A 22,964-nucleotide genomic window follows, 5' to 3' on the forward strand; every position below is an offset into this window, starting at 1 on the left:
TGTACTACATAAGACCATCACGAAAGGAGAAAAATACTAGAATTGACTGAACTCTCCATGCACAATCAGATCAATGCCACATAGTCTAACAGATGTGAAGATAAAGGCAATTGAGCAAGTTCATATACAACTGTAAACCAGGCAACCAATACAGAGAGAGAGAAGAAAGAAAGAAAGAAAGAAAGAAAGACCACCACCTCCCTCCCCAATTCCAATTAACAGAGCAGGAAAAAGTTATTCTCACCATCTTCTTCACAAGGCAACTTCACGTCTTCCCCAGAAGCTGCATTGCTGGATATTGCCTGCAAGTCATAGTTGCTTCCAGGATTAATCGGGGTGTCCAACTTCAGGAGTAAATCCAGGTCTTCATCCAAGTGATCCATTTCCTGATGTGAAACTGAAGGGCCTTCCCTGAGGGCTTCTGACGAAAGACTTCCAAGTCCATCTTGATTTGGCAGCTTCACCTGGGCAGCAGGGTCGGTACCCTGGTAGTGGCTTGATGTGACTTTTCTCTGCCCCACCGTCTGCTGCTTGGGAGCCGTGGCCCTCTGTGGAGCATCACTACTTTTTGATTTAATCTGGGGGAGCGTGACAGGCGTTGTGCCCTCGAACCATGAAAAAAGACAGTTGTATGGTTGTGAATATTAGCAAAAGATCTTACCATTATTTATAAAGAAAATGCTGTTTAAGTATGAAAAAGCATTTATTTAAAAACTGAATGTACCACTTGCACAAGACTGAAATGAAATGCATGTCGCATGAAGAAGAAAAATACACAGCAAGTGAGTCACTCATTACACAAACATTCCTAATATGATTATTTGAACATGGTTTCTTTCTCCCATCTACTATATGCTATTGATATTATTTATGCCATAATTATTTACAAGAGGCTGTGTTTTTATTCCAGTTTTTCAGGCTCATGTGAGGCTCATGGCTTTGTTCCTTTTGGGAAAAGGTAACAACTGAAGTCAGGGAAGGTAAATTAGGCCCAAATCCTAACCAACTCTTCAGAATGGACACAGCTGTGCCTGTGGGGCATCTGCTGCATCCTGGGTTTGGGGGTAGTCCTCCTCAAGGTAAGGGAATGTTTGTTTCCTTACCTGGGAGCTGCATTGCCCTTGCCTCATAAGAACATAACCTCAGTGCTAGAAAGTTGGTTAGGATTGCACCCTTAGTGAAACCGACATGTCAGAAAACCATTAAAGGTCCTTGACTGTTAAATATTAAGGACCCCACCCTGTCCAACATTCCAGCACTGATGCAGTCATGCCAATGGGGCATGTGCTGCCTTCTGTGGTGAGGGGGCAGTCATGGAGGCCTCCTCAAGGTAAGGGGATGTTTGTTCCCTTACCTTGTGGCTGCACTGAGACTCCAATGGTGCTGGAATGTTGGATGCGACTGGGCCAAACTCTTTCCCCCAAGTTCATGTCAATCTTAATTTTGTCTAACAAGAAGTTTGCAAAATAATTTCAAATTAACTGGGAAGCAGTAGACAAAGTAAACAAACTTTAATCTTTGCTTATTTAATGCTCAGGTATTATTGACTTTCAGACGACCCGGGCCAGCACATTACTCAGTTCAGTAACAAAAAAGAAAAAGGAAGCAATTTGCATCACAAATGCATGTCTACTCAGAAGCAAGAACCACTGTGTTCAATGGGACTTACTCCCTGAAAAGTGAGTATAATACTGTAGCCCTAAAGTCCCACCTTCCGAATTTCTTTGACCTTTTACTTCTAGTCATGACCTGCAGAAGAATCTGTAGATTTCATTGCAGAGCAGAATGTCCCACAACAATGCTTAAGAAAGCAGGCCCCTGACTGTGGTAGAAGAGGGTATGTGCAAAAGTGCGGAGAAAGGGCAAAGCAGGTTTAATTCCAAGTGCTAGGGAAATTAGACAGAGAGAGGCTACCATTGGAATCATATCTCCCTGAAATGCAAAGAGGTTCCCAAAATTTAGGGGATTCCCACTTACAGCAGCCACCAAAACAAACAGGAGCAAATATGGGACAGAAGCGTGGCACTCACTCATGTGCTGAGAGCAGGCAAATAACCAACAACAACGAAGAAGAAGTTCATTAAAAGGCCTGAACAAGCTTAATAATATAAAAGAAATAGGGAGAAAATCTGCAGGATCAAAAAGCAAAACACTTCAAAAATGGGAATAAGACCGACCAAAATAGGTGGTTGGAAAAATCCATCAAATTTCAGACACAAGAGGAAAACAGAAAGCACCCTGAAATCAAATTCTCGGATGCCTTCCTATCCATAGCTATTTACAATGTCCAGGAGAAGAGGGGGAACAGTTCCTGCATTTCAATGGGGAGTGGATGAGCCTTCTTCTCTAACACACCAACACATCAAAAATGAAGCACAGACAACAACCCAGAGCATCCCTGTGTGACCTTAAAAAATCTAGGGTTGCTTATGTTATGGGATCACCTGACCACATGAGTTAGGATCATTGAGACATTTCCCCCTTTATGTAACCGGATGAGTTTGGCTGCCTAACTGGTGGGCACATGCCCATCTCAGCAGGAAAGCTGGCCAGAATCCTTTGTTTGAGGGAGATCAAATGATGAAAGCACCCAATCCACATAATACTTATCTGTGATGCCAGCTGGCCCTTCTATAGTGGTGCTGAAAGATTACTACAGAAGTGTGTTTTATCGGTTTTTAGGATGCTAAAACACCACACAGACACCCAAGGGTTAAAATATCCTTAAAAAGATAAAAATAAGCAACAGTTGGGGAAAAGAAAATAAGGGATTTTTTTTATCAACCACCCGAGTACAACTAAGAGCAGGAAAAGAAAAGATATCCAGTCTTGGCATTTTTCTTGTTGAGAAGAGCATTTATTTCAGAAACAAATGCAAATTTCTCGACTATTTTCAAAAGAAATGACTTATTCCTGGTACAAGAAAAATGTGAGCAATATCAGCATCTGAGTCACTTTCAGCAATCTCGCAGGAGAACAAAACTGTCTTTAGTAGAACTGCAGCCTTTCCTTTCCAGTGCAGACTGATTTTTCTAGTTTTTGATCACTGTAATCTTAGCTAGCAGACTTGCTTAACTCACGGGTCTCATTAGCTTTCTTCCTTTTATCCGGATATTTTTGTTTTTTTATGGCTTGCAGAAAGCATTTTGTTGTTGTATTGTTAGCCAGTGTTCTAAACCCTGGACATAAACCACCATTTTGCGTATGCCCAATTGGCAGGTCTTCAGCTGAACTAGCTCCACTGCATACGACTTGATTATACCTGTACAAAGTTTCCTACCCAGGAGAGTAAATGTGAATGCAGTGTGCTAATCCAAGCAACTCTTTGGGGATGCTGGCCTTGCCGGAGATCCATTTGGCATGCGGACAATGCTTTGTTTAAAGGAACATAAGAACATAAGAACAGCCCCACTGGATCAGGCCATAGGCCCATCTAGTCCAGCTTCCTGTATATCACAGCGGCCCACCAAATGCCCCAGGGAGCACACCAGGTAACAAGAGACCTCATCCTGGTGCCCTCCCTTGCATCTGGCATTCTGACATAACCCATTTCTAAAATCAGGAGGTTGCGCATACACATCATGGCTTGTACCCCATAATGGATTTTTCCTCCAGAAACTTGTCCAATCCCCTTTTAAAGGCATCTAGGCTAGACGCCATCACCACATCCTGTGGCAAGGAGTTCCACAGACCGACCAAAGGAAGCAATAACGTAAGTGCTGATGGCCAATGCCTCCATTTCACAGCCCTCTTCATTTTCAGATATGATATCCTGTGTGTATATGACACCATAGGCTGAATACATTCAAAGAACACAAGACTATACCCGTTTAAAATAAGATTCAAGAAATTTACCTGCACCAGCTCAGCAGCCACATTCAGTTTGAGATGCAGAGGCAGTTCTTCAAGTGCCTGGACCAAGGAGTGGCAATCAACATACAGCCCAGACAACTGAAAGACAAAAAATCAAACAGATTAAACCTACATTAACAATGATCTCACCTTCCCCTAAGACAGTGGTTCCCAAACTGTGAGCAGTGGCCATGGAATCCTTGTGAAAAAAACATCTGCTGCCCTATACAATGTATAGGGTTGCAGCCCTAATGGGCAGCCATGGCCAATAGCCCAGTAGGTCAAGCTGCCAGTCAAAAGAAGTTTAGTAACTACTGCCCTTAGGGTCCCCCTATTCATTTCAACGGTGGCTGCAGAACCATGAATGATCTGCCTATCCTGCAACAAACTGGGGGAGCCCATGTGCAAAAAAGCTCCTTGGCAGACTGGCGCATAAGTAAGGCTTTGAAGCTCAGTACCCATCTACATGGAAGAACCAAAACTAACTGTGTAATCAGGTGAGGGCATGCCAAACCCATGTCAGGACCACCATGGCAACAAAACTATAGAAATTAGAATTCTTAGAACTCGGGGGTGGGGGGGTGGGACAGACCATAAAAACTAGAAAGTTTCTAAAGAAGATGGGCAGATTCATGAATTCTTATTAATGAAAGAAATGGTATTCTCAGAACAGTGCCTATGACCCAGCTTTTCCCCAAGACTTTGCTCCAAGACTGCATCATTTAAAACTCATTTATTGTTATCAGCACTAATTTGAAGTTTCAAGAAGCCTTAAGTGGGAACATAACATAAAGGCATTTCGCTTATTGCCAATTCCAACAAGAGAAATCAAATTCTGAAATGAATAAATTAGAATGTTTGCAGCACATTCAAATGACGTGTCAAAAGTATGTGACAAAAGGTGCTTGATTGATATGCAGGTGTATGAGAAGCACAAAATATTAATCCTTTGACTCAAAAGTTGGCTGAAATTCAGCTATGACTTGACTGATTAACTTCCAAAATGTCAAAGAGATGCACAGACTGTAAAGCAGATTTCATGAACATGCAGGGGGAAAGGAAGGAAAGTGGTGTTGCAGCCATATTTCTCAAGCACCCAAGTGCAAAATCTTGTTGAAATGAAGGCTGAAATTAGACATCACAGCCTTCACAGATGTGGAGATGGAGGGCTGCTGTTCTGGGGTATCTCCACATGACGAGGGGCGCTGCCCTGCTTCACAGAGTTCCGTTCATGGCAGGGGCAGAGAAACTCACATTAGACATTACCAGTGAGATAAGGAAACTGAAACATGAAGCAGCAGTTCTGAGCAGCACCCTTACATCTGCTGAAGCCAGCTGAAGCATTCCCTTTGCACAATGCAAGAGGGGAGAAAGTGAAATGCTGGCCCGAAGACTCACCAGTCCAGTTTCCGACTCGCTTGCAATGGAACAATAATCCCCCCATGGGGGGTTCCAAAGCCCAGAGAGGCAGTGTGCATCTTCCTGCTGCCTCTGTGGGCTTCAGAGTGACCCTTAGAGGTGAAAAAAAACACTACTTTTTATGGCTTTTAAGACATTCTGAGACCTGGGGAAGCCTTCCTTAAAAGGTATAAAAAGTCAATTCCCATTTCTCTTGGCATTTTTTTCACCTTTACGGGCCATTCGGAAGCCTGCAGAGGCAACAGTGGACAGGTGCTCCCTCTTTGGGCTTCAGAAAGCTCTCTGGTGCAGACTGGAGAAGAGCTTTGGTCCCCTTCAGAGGGTCCAGGTGGGGCCCAAGCTAGATCCATGAATACAGGACTCGCAAATATGGAGGCTCCACCTGTATTGCAGATGAAGGCCTGACACGCGGGCCTCAGCAGGTTGCATAAAGCCACCACTTGCATTTCTGCAGATCCGGCCAGGGATTTCCTGGCTCACAGCTCACAATTTTGCCACCAGATACATACCAGGTTTATTGGAAAGCATTTAAATTACTGTCCACTCTGGCTCTTGGGCTGGGGCAGATTGCAGACTGAAACAACACACTCACACACACACACACACACACACACACACACACACACACAACCCAATTGTTTCAAGAGCAAGTTGTTCCCCATTACCTGCTTTGGGCAAAGGTTTTCACTGATCCACTCCTTTTCTTCAGCAAATCTGAACTGGGTGAAGGAATCCCCTATACAAGAGAAATAAGACGATATATATATCATCTTATGACACAGCCATCAATTAACACAGCCATCAATTAACAATGAGCACACAACAAGAAAACCTGAGCGAAGAGAGACTATAGCACGCAGAGAGGTTGGCTGGGGCTCTGATGGGACTGGTTTTGTATTATCACTTCTGTTTCTGAAGCAAATAACATCGCCTAACCGGAGAGCTGAGATGTAATACAGAAATGACAACAGAAATTAAACAGAGCTTTAGCCTTGAATGCACAGCATCTCTTGAAAACCAGTACAAAAACTGAATTTGAATGGTTACATGATGAGAGCATCAAGTTATGTGTTGCTAGGTAACCATCCATCTCTGTCATTAAAAGTTTGTCTCAGTCTATTATTTCTGTTGTTCGTCCACCCTTCTTCTACTTTCCAGGGTCTATTCTCTTTTCCTTTCTGCAAGCTTCTTCCAGTTCCAACTCCCAGCAACAAACTTTTCCTTTCTTCCCCCTTCCCAGCATTCTATGAAACTCCCTTCACTTACTCCACATTCTGTAACATCATAGCAAAAAGTTCCCCAAATAAATCCTATTTATCAGAACCCGTGAAGGTTACAACTCACGGAAAAATCAAGAACTCTCATGATGTTTTGACATTTCCACATAGATTTTGCTAGAAGGCATGGCCAAGCCAATGCCTTAACAATAGGGCCATCAGAAAAGTCCAATCACACATGAACGCAATTTGTATCCTCTGTTATCCAGTCACACAATTATAAAAAATGGAGAATAGAGGGAGCCAGGAATGCCTGGGATTAAGAGTCACTCAGTGGGAAAGACTCAGGCTCACAACCTGCTTTCTCACCTCAGGGATTTCCCTTGGCGACCGGCATGGATGCACGTGCAAAAAAAATAACCCACCCCCTTCTCAGAGACATTGCAGATTATTCTCACATCACCTCTCACAGCCTGACAGAGAGAATTTCCAAAATGCATGGGAAGCTGTATAATTTATGTGGTGCTAATACAAAATGATCCATAGGGAGGATTTTCACTGTACCAGAAGGAGGGTTCTCAGGGTGTGAGTTGGCCCTCCCTGAAGCGGCACAAGCCGTCGCTGACGAAAGCACTCGCTCCTTCCAAGCTCACCATCAGGCTTTGTGCATCCCATGACTGGGCTAGAAGCCAGAGTTCAGGTCAGCATCCTCTCTCTTGCTTCTGTAACCTCAGGTTTCATAGACCGTGTATGTGCGTGAAACTGCCGATTTCAGTTTGCACAAGCTGATTTACATCAAAATTATTTAAATACTTCCCAAATAAAAGTGCATGCAGGATACTACTTGAATACTGTAATCATAAAGAGATACTGATTTAAAGGCACTTCATTTTGATGACCACATCTCTTTGATGGACTGTTTACACTTGCCACATTTTCCATTTTTACCTGGCAGAAGGATTTCTTCAAAATATTCCCAAATAGAGTTTCTTTTTCAACATGTAGCCACGGCAGGTTATTTCAGGCAGGTATTGGCTGGAACTAATACTAGAAGATGCTTCTCTTTCCCATGTTCATCCCCATCCCTCCTTCAGCCCCGAAAGGGTTGAATTAAACAGTAAACAAAATCAGACACTATGATAATATGTGCATTTTAAATACAGAAAGCTACAAGCCTTCAAAGCGCTTAATCCGTAGTCATATCACTGAAGTAATCAGGAATGCTCTCAAACAAGCAGCCGTGAGGGGGGCAGCTGAATGCAAGTTTCTCAAACAGTGAAGCAATAACTACCATTCACAGAAGCACATTTAATGCAAATTAGGTTAATGAGAATGTTGATATAACCAATTATCTTTTTAAAAATTCTCTTAGCCTGAAAATAATTTCCTCTTACACCATGAATACTAATAAACCATTGGACAATGCAAGCAAATGCTTGCAAATTTAAACACTGCATATCATAATTCCAGTCAAAAGAAATGGGAATGGAAAGTAACAAGGCCCACATCCATTTGAATTAAATGTTTGTAAGCAGAATATTTTCCTTTATTCACCCCAAGCAAAATAAATCAGGCATCCAAAATGCAAGGTTAATATAAATGGGGAAAGAGGGGCTAAATCTCCCAAGCTATTTGCAGATACATTTCACTCCACAGATGAAAATGATGACCATCGCCACTGTTATCCCATCTTTCCACTGGGCCAGCATACAGGAGATTTGCCCTATTTTATCCTCAGAAGGTTAAGCCAAGATGACTGACTCAAGATCACTCAATGAGCTCCACAGCAAAGATTCGAACCTGTCTTTACTTAAAAATGTTCTATGATATAGTTATAGGTCAAATATTGCTAGCAGAAAGCACAAAGTGGGGGTTCTACAAAATAGCTGAAGTTCCACTGTCCAATATAAAACAGGGCTGGTGTTTGTACACTACCAGAACTCAGAAGCTGCTGCAGCCTTTGACGTGATAAGTCAGGGGGAAGTGTCAGGGATATGGGCCATCCTCAACAACTTCTGCAGGAAGCAGTGTTGCCTGTGTGCCATTCAAATTACAGCTGGCATTATGACAGCTTGTCCCTATGACCATGTTCCACTCCAGGGGTGACAAACTCATTTCATACCAAGAGCCGAAGAAGCATTCATGATACCTACTGAGGGCCAGAAGTGATGTCATTAGACAGAAAATGAAATCATTATTCAAGATATGGGAGAGCCAATTTTCATGCGGGCTGCCCTTACAGCAGTAACATCTCAGCACTGCTCAGCCTCTGAGAGCCTGAGGGCAGGATATAAAGCTTCCGCATTCCGCATCTGGCCCCCGGGACTTATGTTTGACACCCCTGTTCTAGTCCTTCTGCATGTGGAGGAGCACAAGGTAGTAAACCAGGGCGACTAACAGGAGCAGGTAGACAAGAGAACAGTTGGCCCAGCTTATGAACTCTCCTCCTTCTCAGAACTCACCTCCTATAGACATGCATCCAGTGACTTCTGGACTAGGTAGGTGCAGCTTTTGTGGGGGAGAAAACTCCGTAGTACAGATGTTTGGGAATCAATAGTTTTGCTTTCTGTTTGGGATGCTGAGAAATATAGACTGGAAGAGACACTGGAGAGGAAGGGGCTAGCTGCTGAGAGCGTAACTGTGAACCACTATAGTGATACAGACGTTAGATATGCTACTGACACCATATTTCAACCTCCCTTTTCCAGTCATGCTTTAGATGAAATTTTCAATAAAACAGTGGCCCTTGAGCATTTCAGAGGTGAGCTCAGGTACTCATCTAAAACACAGAAAAACACTGGATATCATCTTAGCAGTGAATTATGCATTAATGCTGGATTCAGGTTTGCTTTTATTCTTGTTTTCTGGGGCCAAATCTCATCTGTGCCTTTTGCCAGAATAACTATAGTGCGTATGAAATACTTCTAATTTTAAGCTCCCTACTCATCTTTTACTCAAAAGGGGATCTGAAAGTCGATTGGAGGTTACCCAGTTCACAAACCTCGTGGAGCCTATCAGCTAAAATGAAAATCAAATGAAAAAGCAGACTCAGCTACACTCTAGTAGGTAGCACAAACAACAAGCAGGCAGCTGCCTTCTCCCTTGCTACTTTATCACCAAAAAGACAATATTTACATATATAATTTGGACTGAATCACTCCCTGTTATAGCTCTTAGATGTGTGATGAATGTGTTTATCATCCATACAATGCAGAACAAAATAAACATTTTAAAACGTGCATCTCCCCAAACCACCTAGCATGCAATATTCATAAGATTTAGCTGATCATCCAGATGGTAAGTCAGTTTTTTTCAGTATAACTTTTGTTGTTCTTATTGTTTCCACAAAAATTCACAGATATTTCGGTATGTAAAAAAAGATTTCCCAAGAGGGCATGTTTAAAACATTAGGTACGTTTCCGCTTCTCTAACCCCTCCCTGAGCAAAATTAAGAAGAGGTACAGTTGTGGTTCTCTCATCAAATTTGAATTTGAACCCTGTTTATCAAACTCCCTTTTCAGTACGTGCACCCTCTTTCAACCCAGCAGAGTAAGTACTGTTCTTGTCCTCTACAGACAGACAGACGGACAGACAGACAGACATGGTAGGACACTGCATCCCAGTTTGTCAGTTAGCAAATTAACTTGCAACAGGCTAGATGTCTGTTCAGACATTACTTTTCTCCCTATACCCATAAGCAAAGAGAAACTATGGGTAGGTCTCCAAGTGACTAGCTCTCTCTTTTAGTTCCCTCACCACACATAAGTAGGGCTACACTGGTGGATTCCACAATATTACCTTCTTGAGCTCATGGGGGTGGGGGTGGGTGGAGAGGAAACACATGACTCAAACCCACTCCTCATCTCATCATGCCAGGAGGTCTAAAAGAAGATGTTGGGACTGCACAGGCCCACTGATTCTCCACAGCCACATTCACATGTAAGGGGGAAGAGAGTGGCAAGACCTGGTGGCTTCCCATATAACAGAAGGTTTTGGGAAGCATAGTACAACTGATTGAAGAAATATGGCAAACATCCAGGATTTGAATCTGGAAAAGCTGTAGAAGTTAAAAGGTTGCTACACCTCTTTCTTTCCCACTTTTCTTCTCAATGGCCTGCATGCTATTTCATACATTCTACTGAAATAAATACTTCTCTTTGAAGAAACCATTTGGAACTCTCTTATACACTAAAAAGGTTTTCACGCACTTTGACAGTGATTTTTTGAAACAGAATCACTGTGTAAAAAGTGCCGTCCTTCTTCCACGTGTTTGCCTTTGTCAGTTACCAGCAATTCACCGCTAGACATATGCAGGCGCCTCTCAGAGAAAGTCCTATAAATATATACATTCAAGCTGCATGTTTGAGTTCCATGTTAGCCATATAATTTTCAGTTACTTTTCTTTCTTTTTCACTCAGTGCACATTCAACAGGAGGAAAAGAGACAGAGCTAAAAATGCAGGTGCAAGTAATTTAAACAATCAAGTTGTCGGAATTCTTGAATGCAGTTTAAACAACTCTCTCTGGGGCAAATAGAACCCAAGTCGGAAACAGAATGGCCAAGCACCAGTCAGTGGTTTGGGGTGGCAAAACATGACCAAAATCATCCACAAGGGACCTAATATGAGTTCATGACAAGCCATGCTTTATTTGTGCTTCCTGAAACTGCAGAGTCCTTAAGCCTCAAGAAAATAAAATTTTATCTATGGTTATATTGATTTTCCCCCATCGCTCTTTAATTTTCAAGACACGTGTGACTTCAAAGTGGAATTTTAGTAAATTAAGTTGTGACTTATAAGCCTGGCCTCCCTCTCTGCTAAATTCAGGTGCATTTTCAAATCTTTCTTTTATTGATGGCATCAGCACTGCTTGCAGACCTATATATAAAGTCCTTCATGAATAATTAATAGAGGTGTGGGCTTAAAATATCTGAGGAGTTTGATGTGGTGGGTCTGATGTTTCACATTTCTGCTCCATTGCCCTGCACTTACAAGGCCTGCCACTCACTAGACAAACTTGTGCATGTTGTAAATCTCAGGTTCATAAGCATTAGCAGAGAGAAAATATCACCAGCGTTAAGAAAGCATTTTTTAAAATGCCTACGAATTAATCAAAATGTGAAGAGGCTTTAAATGCAAGAAAAACAGCCCAATCTATGCAGGTCTACTCAGAAGTAAGTCCCATTATGGGCAACGGGTTCCATATTCTTAACCCATTTGTGCCTGGCCCACAGATGCACACATTTGATCCCTGTTGTATATGTGCAACATTGGGCAGAAATGGCTTTTCACACTGGTGATATTTTCTCTCTGCTAATGCTCTAAACCTGAGATTTAACAGTGACTTTATGACAGTGGGTCAAGGTTCAGAAGCATGTTGGTGGAGGAGGTGGGACTTACTAGCTCTCCTTCAGACCCCTCCTCCATCATGTGGTATTAATCACACAGATGATTGTGTCTGTACTGTATAGGGCTTCAGTTTTGTCTTCAGCCTGATACTTGCAATATAGGATTCCATTACATAGCTAGGGACAGAAAACATTTTGTACAAAAGCTGTGCTTGGTGTTTGAAACATCATTCGAACGTTGGTAACATAGGATTTTGTCATCCTTTGAGGTTGACAAAACAAGGTCTAGACATAATGTTTTTTGTGACTATTAAGGCAAACATGAAAGTTCACCTGTAACCAAGGACCATGCAAAGACACAAGGGGTAGGAGATGCCCCTCATTTGGCTAACCAAAATAGAGGTGAGAGTGATGTGTTTTGTGTGTGCACATCTGTGAACAGACACACAAAAAAGTTAGCTAGTTAAATTTAATGGTGCTAAACGATAAGGATCACTATCAGACTCTTTCGGTACCCTGATACCTGCATGCACACTGTAGTGTCTATAGCAGTGGACCACTGTGTCTCAAAAAATGTTGGGTGTGGCACTTTCTGTTCCATGCTGCAGCCCCCCCCCCAGATCTGCTGCCAATCATCTCAGAACCTGGCACCGGGCAGCCATTTCCCTTGCCTACTTTCCCAGCACAGTCTGCGCCCTGATTTCCAGTTAGAAGCAGCTATCCGGTGCAAGGTTCCAGGACGATTGGCAGCAAAACGGGGGGCTGCACCATAGAACGGAAAGCTCCGTGTCTGGATGCCCTTTTTGAGGCATCCAGCCTGTGCGCTGCGGTTTGGCAAGCACTAGTCTATAGTGACATAGTCCCCAGAGAGAGAGATTCTCCCTGTAATTGAGAATGCTAAATACCCAGCACTGCCAATCAGACTCTCTCCCTAGTTATGGTATTTGTCGCTGTGTGTGTGGGGAGCAGAGGAGGAAGAATTTGGGGTTGCATCAGTACATGATTGGGACTTATCTCTACAGTCTTTGCTTTTCTTGGTCTCATGTTGTTAATCATGCAGGCAAAAACAGTCTGTATAAGAAATAGCTGTACAAGAAGTAAGAAAGGCAGTGATGTTGTGATTAAACAGACAAAATACATCTCTCTTAGGAAAGCAACTTTAGAGTATTCAGTGATTCAGTGGAAGCAACTTTAGAGTACACTACTTACCATAAAGTATTATTCTAATGAAATCAATCTACATGAAAACCACATAGATGTAATATTTATATGCTTTTAAAAACCTTTTTATGATGGTTATATAATTAATTACTCTGTAAATGTTTAATAATGAAAACATAACAAAAGGACTGACTTCACTGTGCCCAGAGTTCTCCAGTAATACCAGGCTAGATGGATGAGAGGTTTTTTGTTTATAGGCAGAACTCATTGGTTTTCAGAAGAGATGATCTGTATGTTCCAGGCTATTTAACATTCAGTAAAAGTCAGTTTTGTGACATTTGGAGATCCTATGGAAGTGAGAACTAAGATTCCTTCCCCTCTTCCACCATTCCATCATTGCACAATTCTTCTAAAAAGAGAAGTCTCTCAATTAACCATTTTCCGCACACACTTAGTCATGCATGTCCTGTAGTTACGTATTCCTCAACTTGACCCATCAACGCTGCACCTTTGAACTCAGGTCTCCAGAGACTTCTCAGTAAAAATGTCAAAAAGCATTTTGGATATCTACTCAGGTCATAATGTAAGAAATTTAAGTATTTTTTTTTCAAGATGCCAAGTCTCTGGCAACATTAAAATGAAATCTGTAACCCACAAGTTCTGGATACTAGAATTCTACTACAGTCTCAAAACATTTATTTATATAGTCAATTTACTCCATTCCCCCCCCCCAAAGGAGCACCCAAGGCAGCTTACAAATACAATTATGTATCTCTTAGGTCATCAGAGAAGGCCTTCTTACAAGTGCCGCCGCCCAAGGAGGTACGTGGGGCGGCGGCAAGAAATAGGGCCTTCTCAGTAGTGGCACCAACGTTATGGAACTCCCTTGCCCTTGACTTGAGAATGGCTCCCTCTCTTGAGACTTTTTTGGCGAGGCCTGAAGACCTTTTTGTTTAAACAAGCCTTCTGAGTTCATGGCCTTTTTAACATCTTTTCTATATCTTTTAGTATTTTTACAGGCCTGATTCCTCTATGATTTGCTGCGTTTTGCTCTTTTTATCTGACTACTGTTTTTATGGTATCTGTTAATGTGTTTTAATACATTTTTATTTGCTGTTAAATTATGTTTTTAATCTGTTTTTAACATGTTGTAAGCCGCCCTGGGTCCCTTTCGGGGAGAAGGGCGGGATATAAATAAAGTTTATTATCATCATCATCATCATCTAAAAACAAATCGCAAATACAATTTCTTTAAAAAATCAGTAATTCCATAATTACAAGCAGCAACATAAAAGAATAGCCTAAAACAACAGAAAACATAGTATAAAAGCAGCAATAACACAGAATAAAACAACAAAGTAGCCTTGCAAAAATATATCCATTAATAATCACAAAATGGTAACACAGCAGCATATTCAAATATCCATGAAAAAGAGCAAAGTCTTCATGCCCCACAAAAGACTTCTAGGGAGGGCACTGTTCTCAAATCAATGGAGGTGGAATTCTGTATTGGAGGAGCCACCACAGAAAAGGCCCTCTTTTTGCTTTGTCCCCTAACCTCCATTAAGGGCGGCACACACAAGAGGACCCCTTGACATGATCTCAGTGTTCACACAATTAAAAGAAATCATGTATTAATTTTAATAAATATCCTAACAAAAATGAATATAAAATTATTAACTCATGGCATTAGCTTGCACAATGTGGGGTGATGGCTGCTGACTGTGATGGCTTTAAAAAGAGAATTAGACAAACTCATGGAAGACAAGCCTGTCAATGCCTATTTCACTACTGGTAGTGAAACAGATCTTCCAGTTTCAGAGACAGTATGCCAATGAACACCAGTTGCTGGATGACATACAACAGAGAGAAAGGCTTTTGCCTCTGCATCTTTCTCAGGTACACCTCACTGATGATCAGTAGAAATAAGATGCTGGACAAGATGGACTCTTCAAAGCTTTCCATAATCTTATAATGAAAGGGCAGAACAGTCATCTTCAGCCTTTTTCATCTCATGGCACACTGACAAGGCACTAAAATTTTCAAGGCACACCATCCATTTTTTGACAATTGACAAGGCTCATGATACTGCTGGTGGAGGGCTCACATTCCCCAATAGCCCTACTAGTAAATGACCCTCTCCCAAAGTTCTGAGGCACACCTGAGGACTATTCATAGCACACCAATGTGCTGTAGCATACCAATTGAAAATTGCTGGGGTAAAAGGTTAAAATCAGCCTGCACCAGTGAAACCACTAAAAAAGGTTCCAATGAGCAAGTTCAGCAACTTAAACAACGGTGGGATTAGAAATGTTAAAAAGCACATAACTCTTAACATATGCTAGTTGTAGGAGCTGTGCAGGGCCTCCTGAAAGACAAGTTAAGATAGACTTGAGGTGCCCAAACTTCCTGAGATTTTATTCGCGTGCAATTTTGTTTTTTGTTTTTTTAAGGCCAAACCTGTCAAATAATACTATCCTTACCTACATCAGATTCCTGATGACTCACAACACAAGCTAAATCCAGTTGCAAGTTCAGGACTGACGAATGACTCAGAACTTTACGTAAAACATCCACAGAAGCGAAGGACAGGAACAGCGCAGGCTCTGCTTATTAACACAGTGCTCAGGACTACTTCCTAAACCTCCAAATGCAGGCGAAACATGGATATTCCCCTTAAACTGTTATCTCTAATCTACTCGGTAAATAAACCTAAGGCTTCTTGCGATTTTAGAGCTGCATTTAAGATTTTGGAATACGAAACAGTCAACAGTTTATTTCATGAATGCACATTTCACAATGTACTAGGCACATAGTTGACTGTGACAAACTACCCTTTGTCACAGTAAAAGCAGCTTCCAGTTTGCAGGAAAAAGAACAGAAATCCTCCAGTGTATTCTCTCTCTCTCTCTCTCTCTCTTTCTCTCAAGCTGTTCATTCGTGGTTATTTTCTCTAAATGGCTTAAAGAAAGCCAAGATTCAACTTAGAGTGTAATACTAAACTGTACCAGCACAGCCAGTATCCTAAGCAGGTTAGCAGCAGAATGGAAGTCACCTGGGGGGGTATGGGAACTTTTTCTCCCTTACCCCGTGCAGCCTGCCCTATAGGGCTACTTGGATCTGAGCCTGCTATTTAGCTGGTGCAAACCCAAGCAGGCCACATAGGATTCTGAGGCCCAGGGACAGAGGTTAGGATATGCTGTGCGCTGTCACCACCAATTCCACCGTCTTGTGGGTCTGATTCTCCCCCTGTGCCATCCTTCCCCCATCCAAAAAAGTCCCCTCTGCTCCCGTGAAACATCCTCCCACCTCCCTCTCCCACCCCCTGTACCACCTATTGAAACACTCACCTGTGCTGGCTTGTGTGGGAATAGGAGCTTGACAGTGGCAGGCTGGTGCACGTCATTGTGCTGGTGCAATTATAATAATAATAATGACAACACAGGTGTTTATATACCACCTTTCTTGGCCTTAGGAAGATGGACCTCAACAGATGGGAAACCTTGGCCTCTGTGGCAGGCTTTGCAGCATGGCCTCTCCCAGTTTGAAGAGACACTTGCCCAACAGACGGAGGCAAAGAGGCAAAGAAGGAAGGCCCACTGCCAGGGAGACACACCAGGGACAGACTACATTTGCTCCCAGCGTGGAAGGGATTGTCACTCCTGAATTGGCCTCTTCAGCCACACCAGACGCTGTTCCAGAACCACTTTTCAGAGCGCGATACCATAGTCTTCCGAGACTGAAGGATGCCAATGATGGCCATCAGATTTTTCCTCAGACTTAATCCAAGGCTGTTTACATAGCCAGGCTTTTCTAAAGCCCTGTAGGGATTTTTACAATAGAATAGTTCTAAACTTTTCTAGAACTCCTCATTCCAGCTGGATTCCTTCCTGTTCTGGCCTCTCTCTGGTTGCTTTGCCTCCCACACTCAACTTGACAGCAACTCCTCTCTGCCACCGAGGGTCAGTTTTTCAGTATATCAGAGTGTTGTCAGTTCTCAGATACTTCTGATTGTTTTGGACTGACAGCCTTAGATCTTCAGGCATACAAGGTGGCAGCTCTACCAACTGAGGCAGACCTCCTCCTGCCCAGGCCTTGGTTGGCTCTCAAGTTGCCTATTGTGCCTTATGGCACATTTGTGACACTCAAAAAAACCAGTGCAGGGGGGCCTGCACCAGTGCAACACCATATTTGGACTGGGCTGCCTGACTCAGAAAGTCCTACTGGCAAACTAACAAGCCCACCCTCTCGCTTCCCTTTCCCTTATTCTAGCAAAGTAGCCCAGCACGTGGACCAGTATCACCTGAACAAGTATCAAAGATCTGTCATGAACATCATCTATCAAGTGTTCCTGTTCTCAGTAAACACTTTTCCTTCAGAAGCCAGGTCCACTTGTCTGTGTGTCTGAGCCAAAGAAGCTGTTCCTTGGGTTAAAAAAAAGGAGAATACAAAGAACCAAGGCACTGTGCTTCATGCAATCCTGCACATTTTTCTGGGAAATACACTTTTGGAACCACAGCATGAAACATCAGTAAAGTGGCACATGTTTCATATGGCGGTGGTTCTCAAAGGTTTTAGCACTAGGACCCACCAGAAGTGATGTCATTAACCTGGAAGTGATGTCATGGTTGGAAGTGACATCATTAATTTAGGCTTTAAATGTAAGCCACAATAAGTCAAAGGCCCCATTACACAGCACACTCATGCTGCTATTTTGCATAGCTAGGAATTCAAACATTCCAGCTCAGAAGTCAAAGCAGAATGCAGATTTGGATCCTTCACCAAGCACACAGCCCTTCCCCCTTTCCAGCATCCCATATTCCCACCCATTCAGGGCAAGCACAATGCCCCTCTCTCAGCAGGAGCCACCATGTGCAGCAGCTCTATATCCTATATTTTCAATGGTGGCTGAGTTAGGTGCTATGCAACCCACCTGAAATTGGCTCACAACCCACCTGGTGGGTTCCGACCCACAGTCTGAGAAATGCTGCAATATGGACATCTCTTTTTTTTACCAGAAACAATGAAAATGAAGTAACAAAAGCTTATACACTAAAGGGAAGTGTCATCTTGAATTCATTCATGGTTATTTTTGTTCTTTATCATCACCCTCTGATACATTACACACATTCATCTCACATATTTCCTCATCAGTCATTACTGTCATTGTAATTGTCCTCTGTTAACTGTGGACTTAAGAACAGTGATGCACTTCAGACATAAATCTGAATTGTCCTCCTTTAAAACTTTCATTCTATTGTCCTCTGAACACAGTAATGGCATTTCTGCCTAGTGCACATTTTTTCCACTGTAATGTAATATACTTGACAAACACATATGTTTGGCGCAAGGTGCCTCTAGCATGGTGGTATTATTTAATAACTTATTAGTCACTTTTTCCATACTGAAATTTATATATAGGGCAGTGATTCTCAAACTTTTTAGCACTGGGACCGCCTTTTTAGAATGACAATCTGTTGGGACCCACTTGAAGTTATTAACCTGGAAGTGACATCATGGTTGGAAGTGACATCATCAATTTAGGCTTCAAACCTAAGTCATAATCAGCCCAATGTTCCATTAGACAGAGTGCTTGTGCTGTTATTCTGCATAGCTCAGAATTCAAACATTCCATCTTGGAAGTCAAAGCACAACAAAGACTTGGACCCTTCTCCAACCACATAGTCCTCCCCCCTTTCTAGCATCCCATCTTTCCACTATAGAGAAAAGACAAATCAAAATGAAAATGAAAATATCCATTAACGCACAAAAAACAACTGCAAAAATGCTGCCCCAAACAAAACACAAGCTACACCAAAAATCAACCCAAAGCAGAGAGTTTTGCACCCCTTCCAAAAAGCTGCCAAAGAAACTATACTGCAAACCACAGAGATGAAATGATTCCTTAGCAAATGGGGTAATTAATGTAAAGCCACTGCTTCTAGCCATAGTATTCTTGCCTTCTACGGAGATCAAATCCAAATCAGGAATAGGCAACAACAAGCAGATTCTAGGCAGCAGCACTAGAGGGTTTAGGGAACAATGTGCTTGGGTGCAGAATTATGCAAACCGATGTGCACAACTCTTCCTGGTCTTTATGCACTGACAGGGTGCAATGATTCACCAGCATTCAAAGGCAGGGGATGGTGTGACCTCTGTAAATAATGGAAAGGAATACAGATTACACAGAGGCATTCAGAGGAAAACCTGGGAGGTCTATTGTGGTTGAAAGAAATTGTGACTGCAGTTTAGAGCTTTGAGCATGTCTTGTACAGATAGCAAGGAAACAGCAGGAACACATCTTGCTACAGAATACTCAACAACAGCAATTGACCCAGTAATATAAATTCATCCTGAGAAAAGTCAAAAAGAATAATGTGAGTTCCCTATCAACAGGCTAGTCAACACCAACACAATGTACATGTGTACATTACAGTTCATGCCATAGGAAAATGTGCACAAGTCAGAAATGCAGACAGGAGGACAGTGGGATGCTGGGGCCAAACCAGATGTGACGTCAAAAATGTTGACTTACAAGTAGAGGTTGTTCTAAGCAGTCACAGATGGGTTGATCTGGAGGTAACAACAGCATAGAGCAGGGTGAGTTAACTTTGTGGGACTGTGTTAGGGTGCCATATTGGTCAGAGGGTCTAATCCTACCCAACTTTCCATTGCCAATGCAGATTTGTGGTAAGGTAGCAAAGATTCCTGTACCTTGAGGAGGCTTCTGTGACTGCCTCCCTGCTACAGGATGCAGCGCATACCCTGTTGGCATAGCTGCATCAATGCTGAGAAGTTGGACAGGATTGGGCCCTAAGAGAATTCAGGGGAGGAAGGAGGAGCAATTTCTGCACAAGTCCAACACAAGGGCAAACAGCACTGTATTTTCTCTTAGTTCTCTGAATGTGTCACAAGACTTGGGAAAGGAAAGGGTTGGTATAAGTACTGGATTGGCTCGTAAGCCAAGCCAAACTGTGCGGGTCTCTGTTTCTTATGGAATGTTACTCTATGTATTCCACAACTCATTTTCTTCCCCACAAAGCCACACTGTACAAGTAATTTCTGACTGTGCCCAGGTGGGAACAAATGAATTGTACCCTTAGGACTTGCTGGGGAAGCTGCCTTATACCAAGTCAGATCGCTGGTCCATCAGCTCAGTACTATTGACATGAACCTGCAGCCTCTTGCCAAGAGGGGTCTTTCCCAGCCCTACCTGGAGATGCCAAGGATTGAACCTGAGACCTTCTGCATGCAAAACAGATGCTGTATGACAGAGCTATGGTCCCTATCTGTAGATACTACTACATTAAAATTGTAATTTGAAGCTCCTGAACAGTTAGCCATAGGTGAACCTCTTTAATATAATAATAATGAAAACAGTAAAGACAGAACAATGGTCATGGAACACATGCCAATTAAAAACAAAAGCATATAAGTAAACTACATATTAATGCATTTTCCCCTCAATGGAGAGTAGATGATTGCACACATTTGGAATTCCACTGAGATACAAGACAGATCGTAGTAGTTGGATAGAATGGTTTTAGTTCTAAAGGGATTGCATTTGTATTATCACTTCTGAAGCGAATAGAATCTCCTAACTGGAGAGCTGAGATGTAACACAGAAATGACACCAGAAATTAAACAGAGTTTTAGCCTCAAAAGCACAGTGTCTCCTGAGAGCCGGTATGTAAAACCAAATGTAAATTTAAAGATCACTGAGCTTCCCGTGATTCTGGGCTTCTCAAAGGTCTAGGGTTGCGTTGGCTCGATCATGTCGTGAGAATAGATGATGGCTGGATCCCAAAGGATCTTCTCTATGGAGAACTCGTGCAAGGAAAGCGCCCTACAGGTAGACCACAGCTGCGATACAAGGACATCTGCAAGAGGGATCTGAAGGCCTTAGGAGTGGACCTCAACAGGTGGGAAACCCTGGCCTCTGAGCGGCCCGCTTGGAGGCAGGCTGTGCAGCATGGCCTTTCCCAGTTTGAAGATACACTTGGCCAACAGTCTGAGGCTAAGAGGCAAAGAAGAAAGGCCCATAGCCAGGGAGGCAGACCAGGGACAGACTGCACTTGCTCCCAGTGTGGAAGGGATTGTCACTCCCGAATTGGCCTTTTCAGCCACACTAGACGCTGTTCCAGAACCACCATTCAGAGCACAATACCAGAGTCTTTCGAGACTGAAGGTTGCCAACAAAAACAACAATAAGGGTTGCAATCCCTTAAAGCTCTGAAGAACTAGTTTCAATCCCTGGAATTTCCAGGTATGGTCTGGGAAAGTCGTGTGCCCTAGACCCCAGAAAGCTGCTGCCCCATAAGCCGCTGTGAGGAAATTCTGAGCTGCATGGCTTTGCTCCAGGAGTTCTCAGTGTGCAGGCTGCAACTAGTTGTAATTTGGGGGAATTGCATAACTTTATTTGTATTATTTTTGGGGAAGTTGCAGTAACAAAGTTTAAAAACCCGTGCTGTAGTTGATGCAACTGTTTAAAGGGAAGCTACTTGCAATGCCAGAAATCCATGTTTCCAGAAATACAGAAAAACAATTGCATTAAAAAAAAGAATCAAGTGTACAAGTAAACCTTGAAACACTATTGGTTGTACACCAAGTTATCACTCTGCTTCGCATAAGGGAACTTACACATGTGGATGTAATAGAACAGAATCCTGACATTGTGCTACACCATACACAATACATTTCATAACACATGTACACTAACATAGTGGTTCCCAAACTGTGAGCCATGGCTCCCTGGGGAGCCGTGGAATCCTCATGAAAAATCCACTACCCTACACAATGTATAGGATTGTAACACTAATGGGAAGCCATGGCCAGTGACCCAGTAGGACAAGGGAGCCACCAGTTGAAAAAGTTTGGGAACCACTGCACTCATGAGTAAGACAACACCACCATCCATTCATAGTGCATTCACAATTCATAGCTGCATCAGACTAGTTGCATCAGGCCCGCTTCAGCAAGTCTCCAGAGGGCCAGAGGCTCATTGGAGACTGGGGTCTTCCTGAGGGCCAGATTGGGAGTCCTCGAGGGCTGCAAGTGGCCCCAGGGTCAGGGTTTGGGCACCCCTGCTCTAGAAGAAGACTGTATAGGGCACAGAGTTGCAGAATTAAGATCTGCAAAAGTTGCAGCATTCACATACTTTGATCCACTTAAGATACCAGCGGATAAATTATTTAAAATAAGTGTTTCTCCTGACAGCAAAAAAGTTCATGAAGTGGTACTGTACATTTGACTAGAGTGCTAAACACTTAGCATAGGGGTGTCAAACATAGGCCCCCGGAAGCAATTTATCCCACCCCTGTTATAATTGGGCTGTATGAGCATGATAATTGGGCTCTCTCCTGTCTTTCAGTTATGAACAAGATTTGCACATTTTCCATCCTGTCATCTGTAGCGAATGAGTGAAAGTGAGAACATAGTGCTTATTTCTAGCCCTTATCTGCTTAATGATGTCACTTCCAGTCTTCACTGGGTACAATGAATGCTAACCAGCCCATTATATGAAATTAGTTTGACACCCCTGACTTAGAACTCAATAATGAAAATATACAGTCAACTAGAACAGCTTACATAAAAATCTTCAAGTAAAGTATGGTTACTTTCAGGCCAGCACCAACACAATAAGTCTGGACATTTTTTCGTCTTTGCTAAAAGACGGGTAACTTTTCTGAAGTAATAATGGCTCAAACTTTTTCTTCTTCCTTTCCTTGTTATATTACAAAAGTCAAATCTAGGAAGATTTAAAGATCAACTAAGCCAAACTAATTCTCTTCTCATTGCCCCCTTCTTGGGGGTGGGGAGAACATAAGAATCACCTTGCTGTAAGTCAAGGCAAGAAGGAACAACAACAAAACTGCAAGTGATATAGATAAAATATGTACCTGTCACCAATTTTATTTCAAGCCAGTCAGTAGAATACCATGTATCAAATTGCATCATGCTACCTCAAAA

General features: G+C 42.5%; 1 protein-coding gene across 2 annotated transcripts in view; it reads right to left on the reverse strand.

Annotated features, from left to right (window-relative positions):
- The window catches only part of AVEN (apoptosis and caspase activation inhibitor), a 118,688-nt gene that overhangs the window by 5,242 nt on the left and 90,482 nt on the right, over positions 1-22,964 (reverse strand). For both annotated transcript variants that reach the window (XM_066636404.1, XM_066636412.1), the window contains exons 3-5: positions 5,937-6,007; positions 3,856-3,951; positions 245-605 (exon numbers count right to left, since the gene is read on the reverse strand). In XM_066636404.1, coding sequence (XP_066492501.1) covers positions 245-605; positions 3,856-3,951; positions 5,937-6,007 — 528 coding nt within the window. The remainder of the gene's footprint in view (positions 1-244; positions 606-3,855; positions 3,952-5,936; positions 6,008-22,964) is intronic.

This window comes from Tiliqua scincoides, chromosome 1 (genome assembly GCF_035046505.1).
Source record: "Tiliqua scincoides isolate rTilSci1 chromosome 1, rTilSci1.hap2, whole genome shotgun sequence".
Classification (NCBI taxonomy): Eukaryota; Metazoa; Chordata; class Lepidosauria; order Squamata; family Scincidae; genus Tiliqua; species Tiliqua scincoides.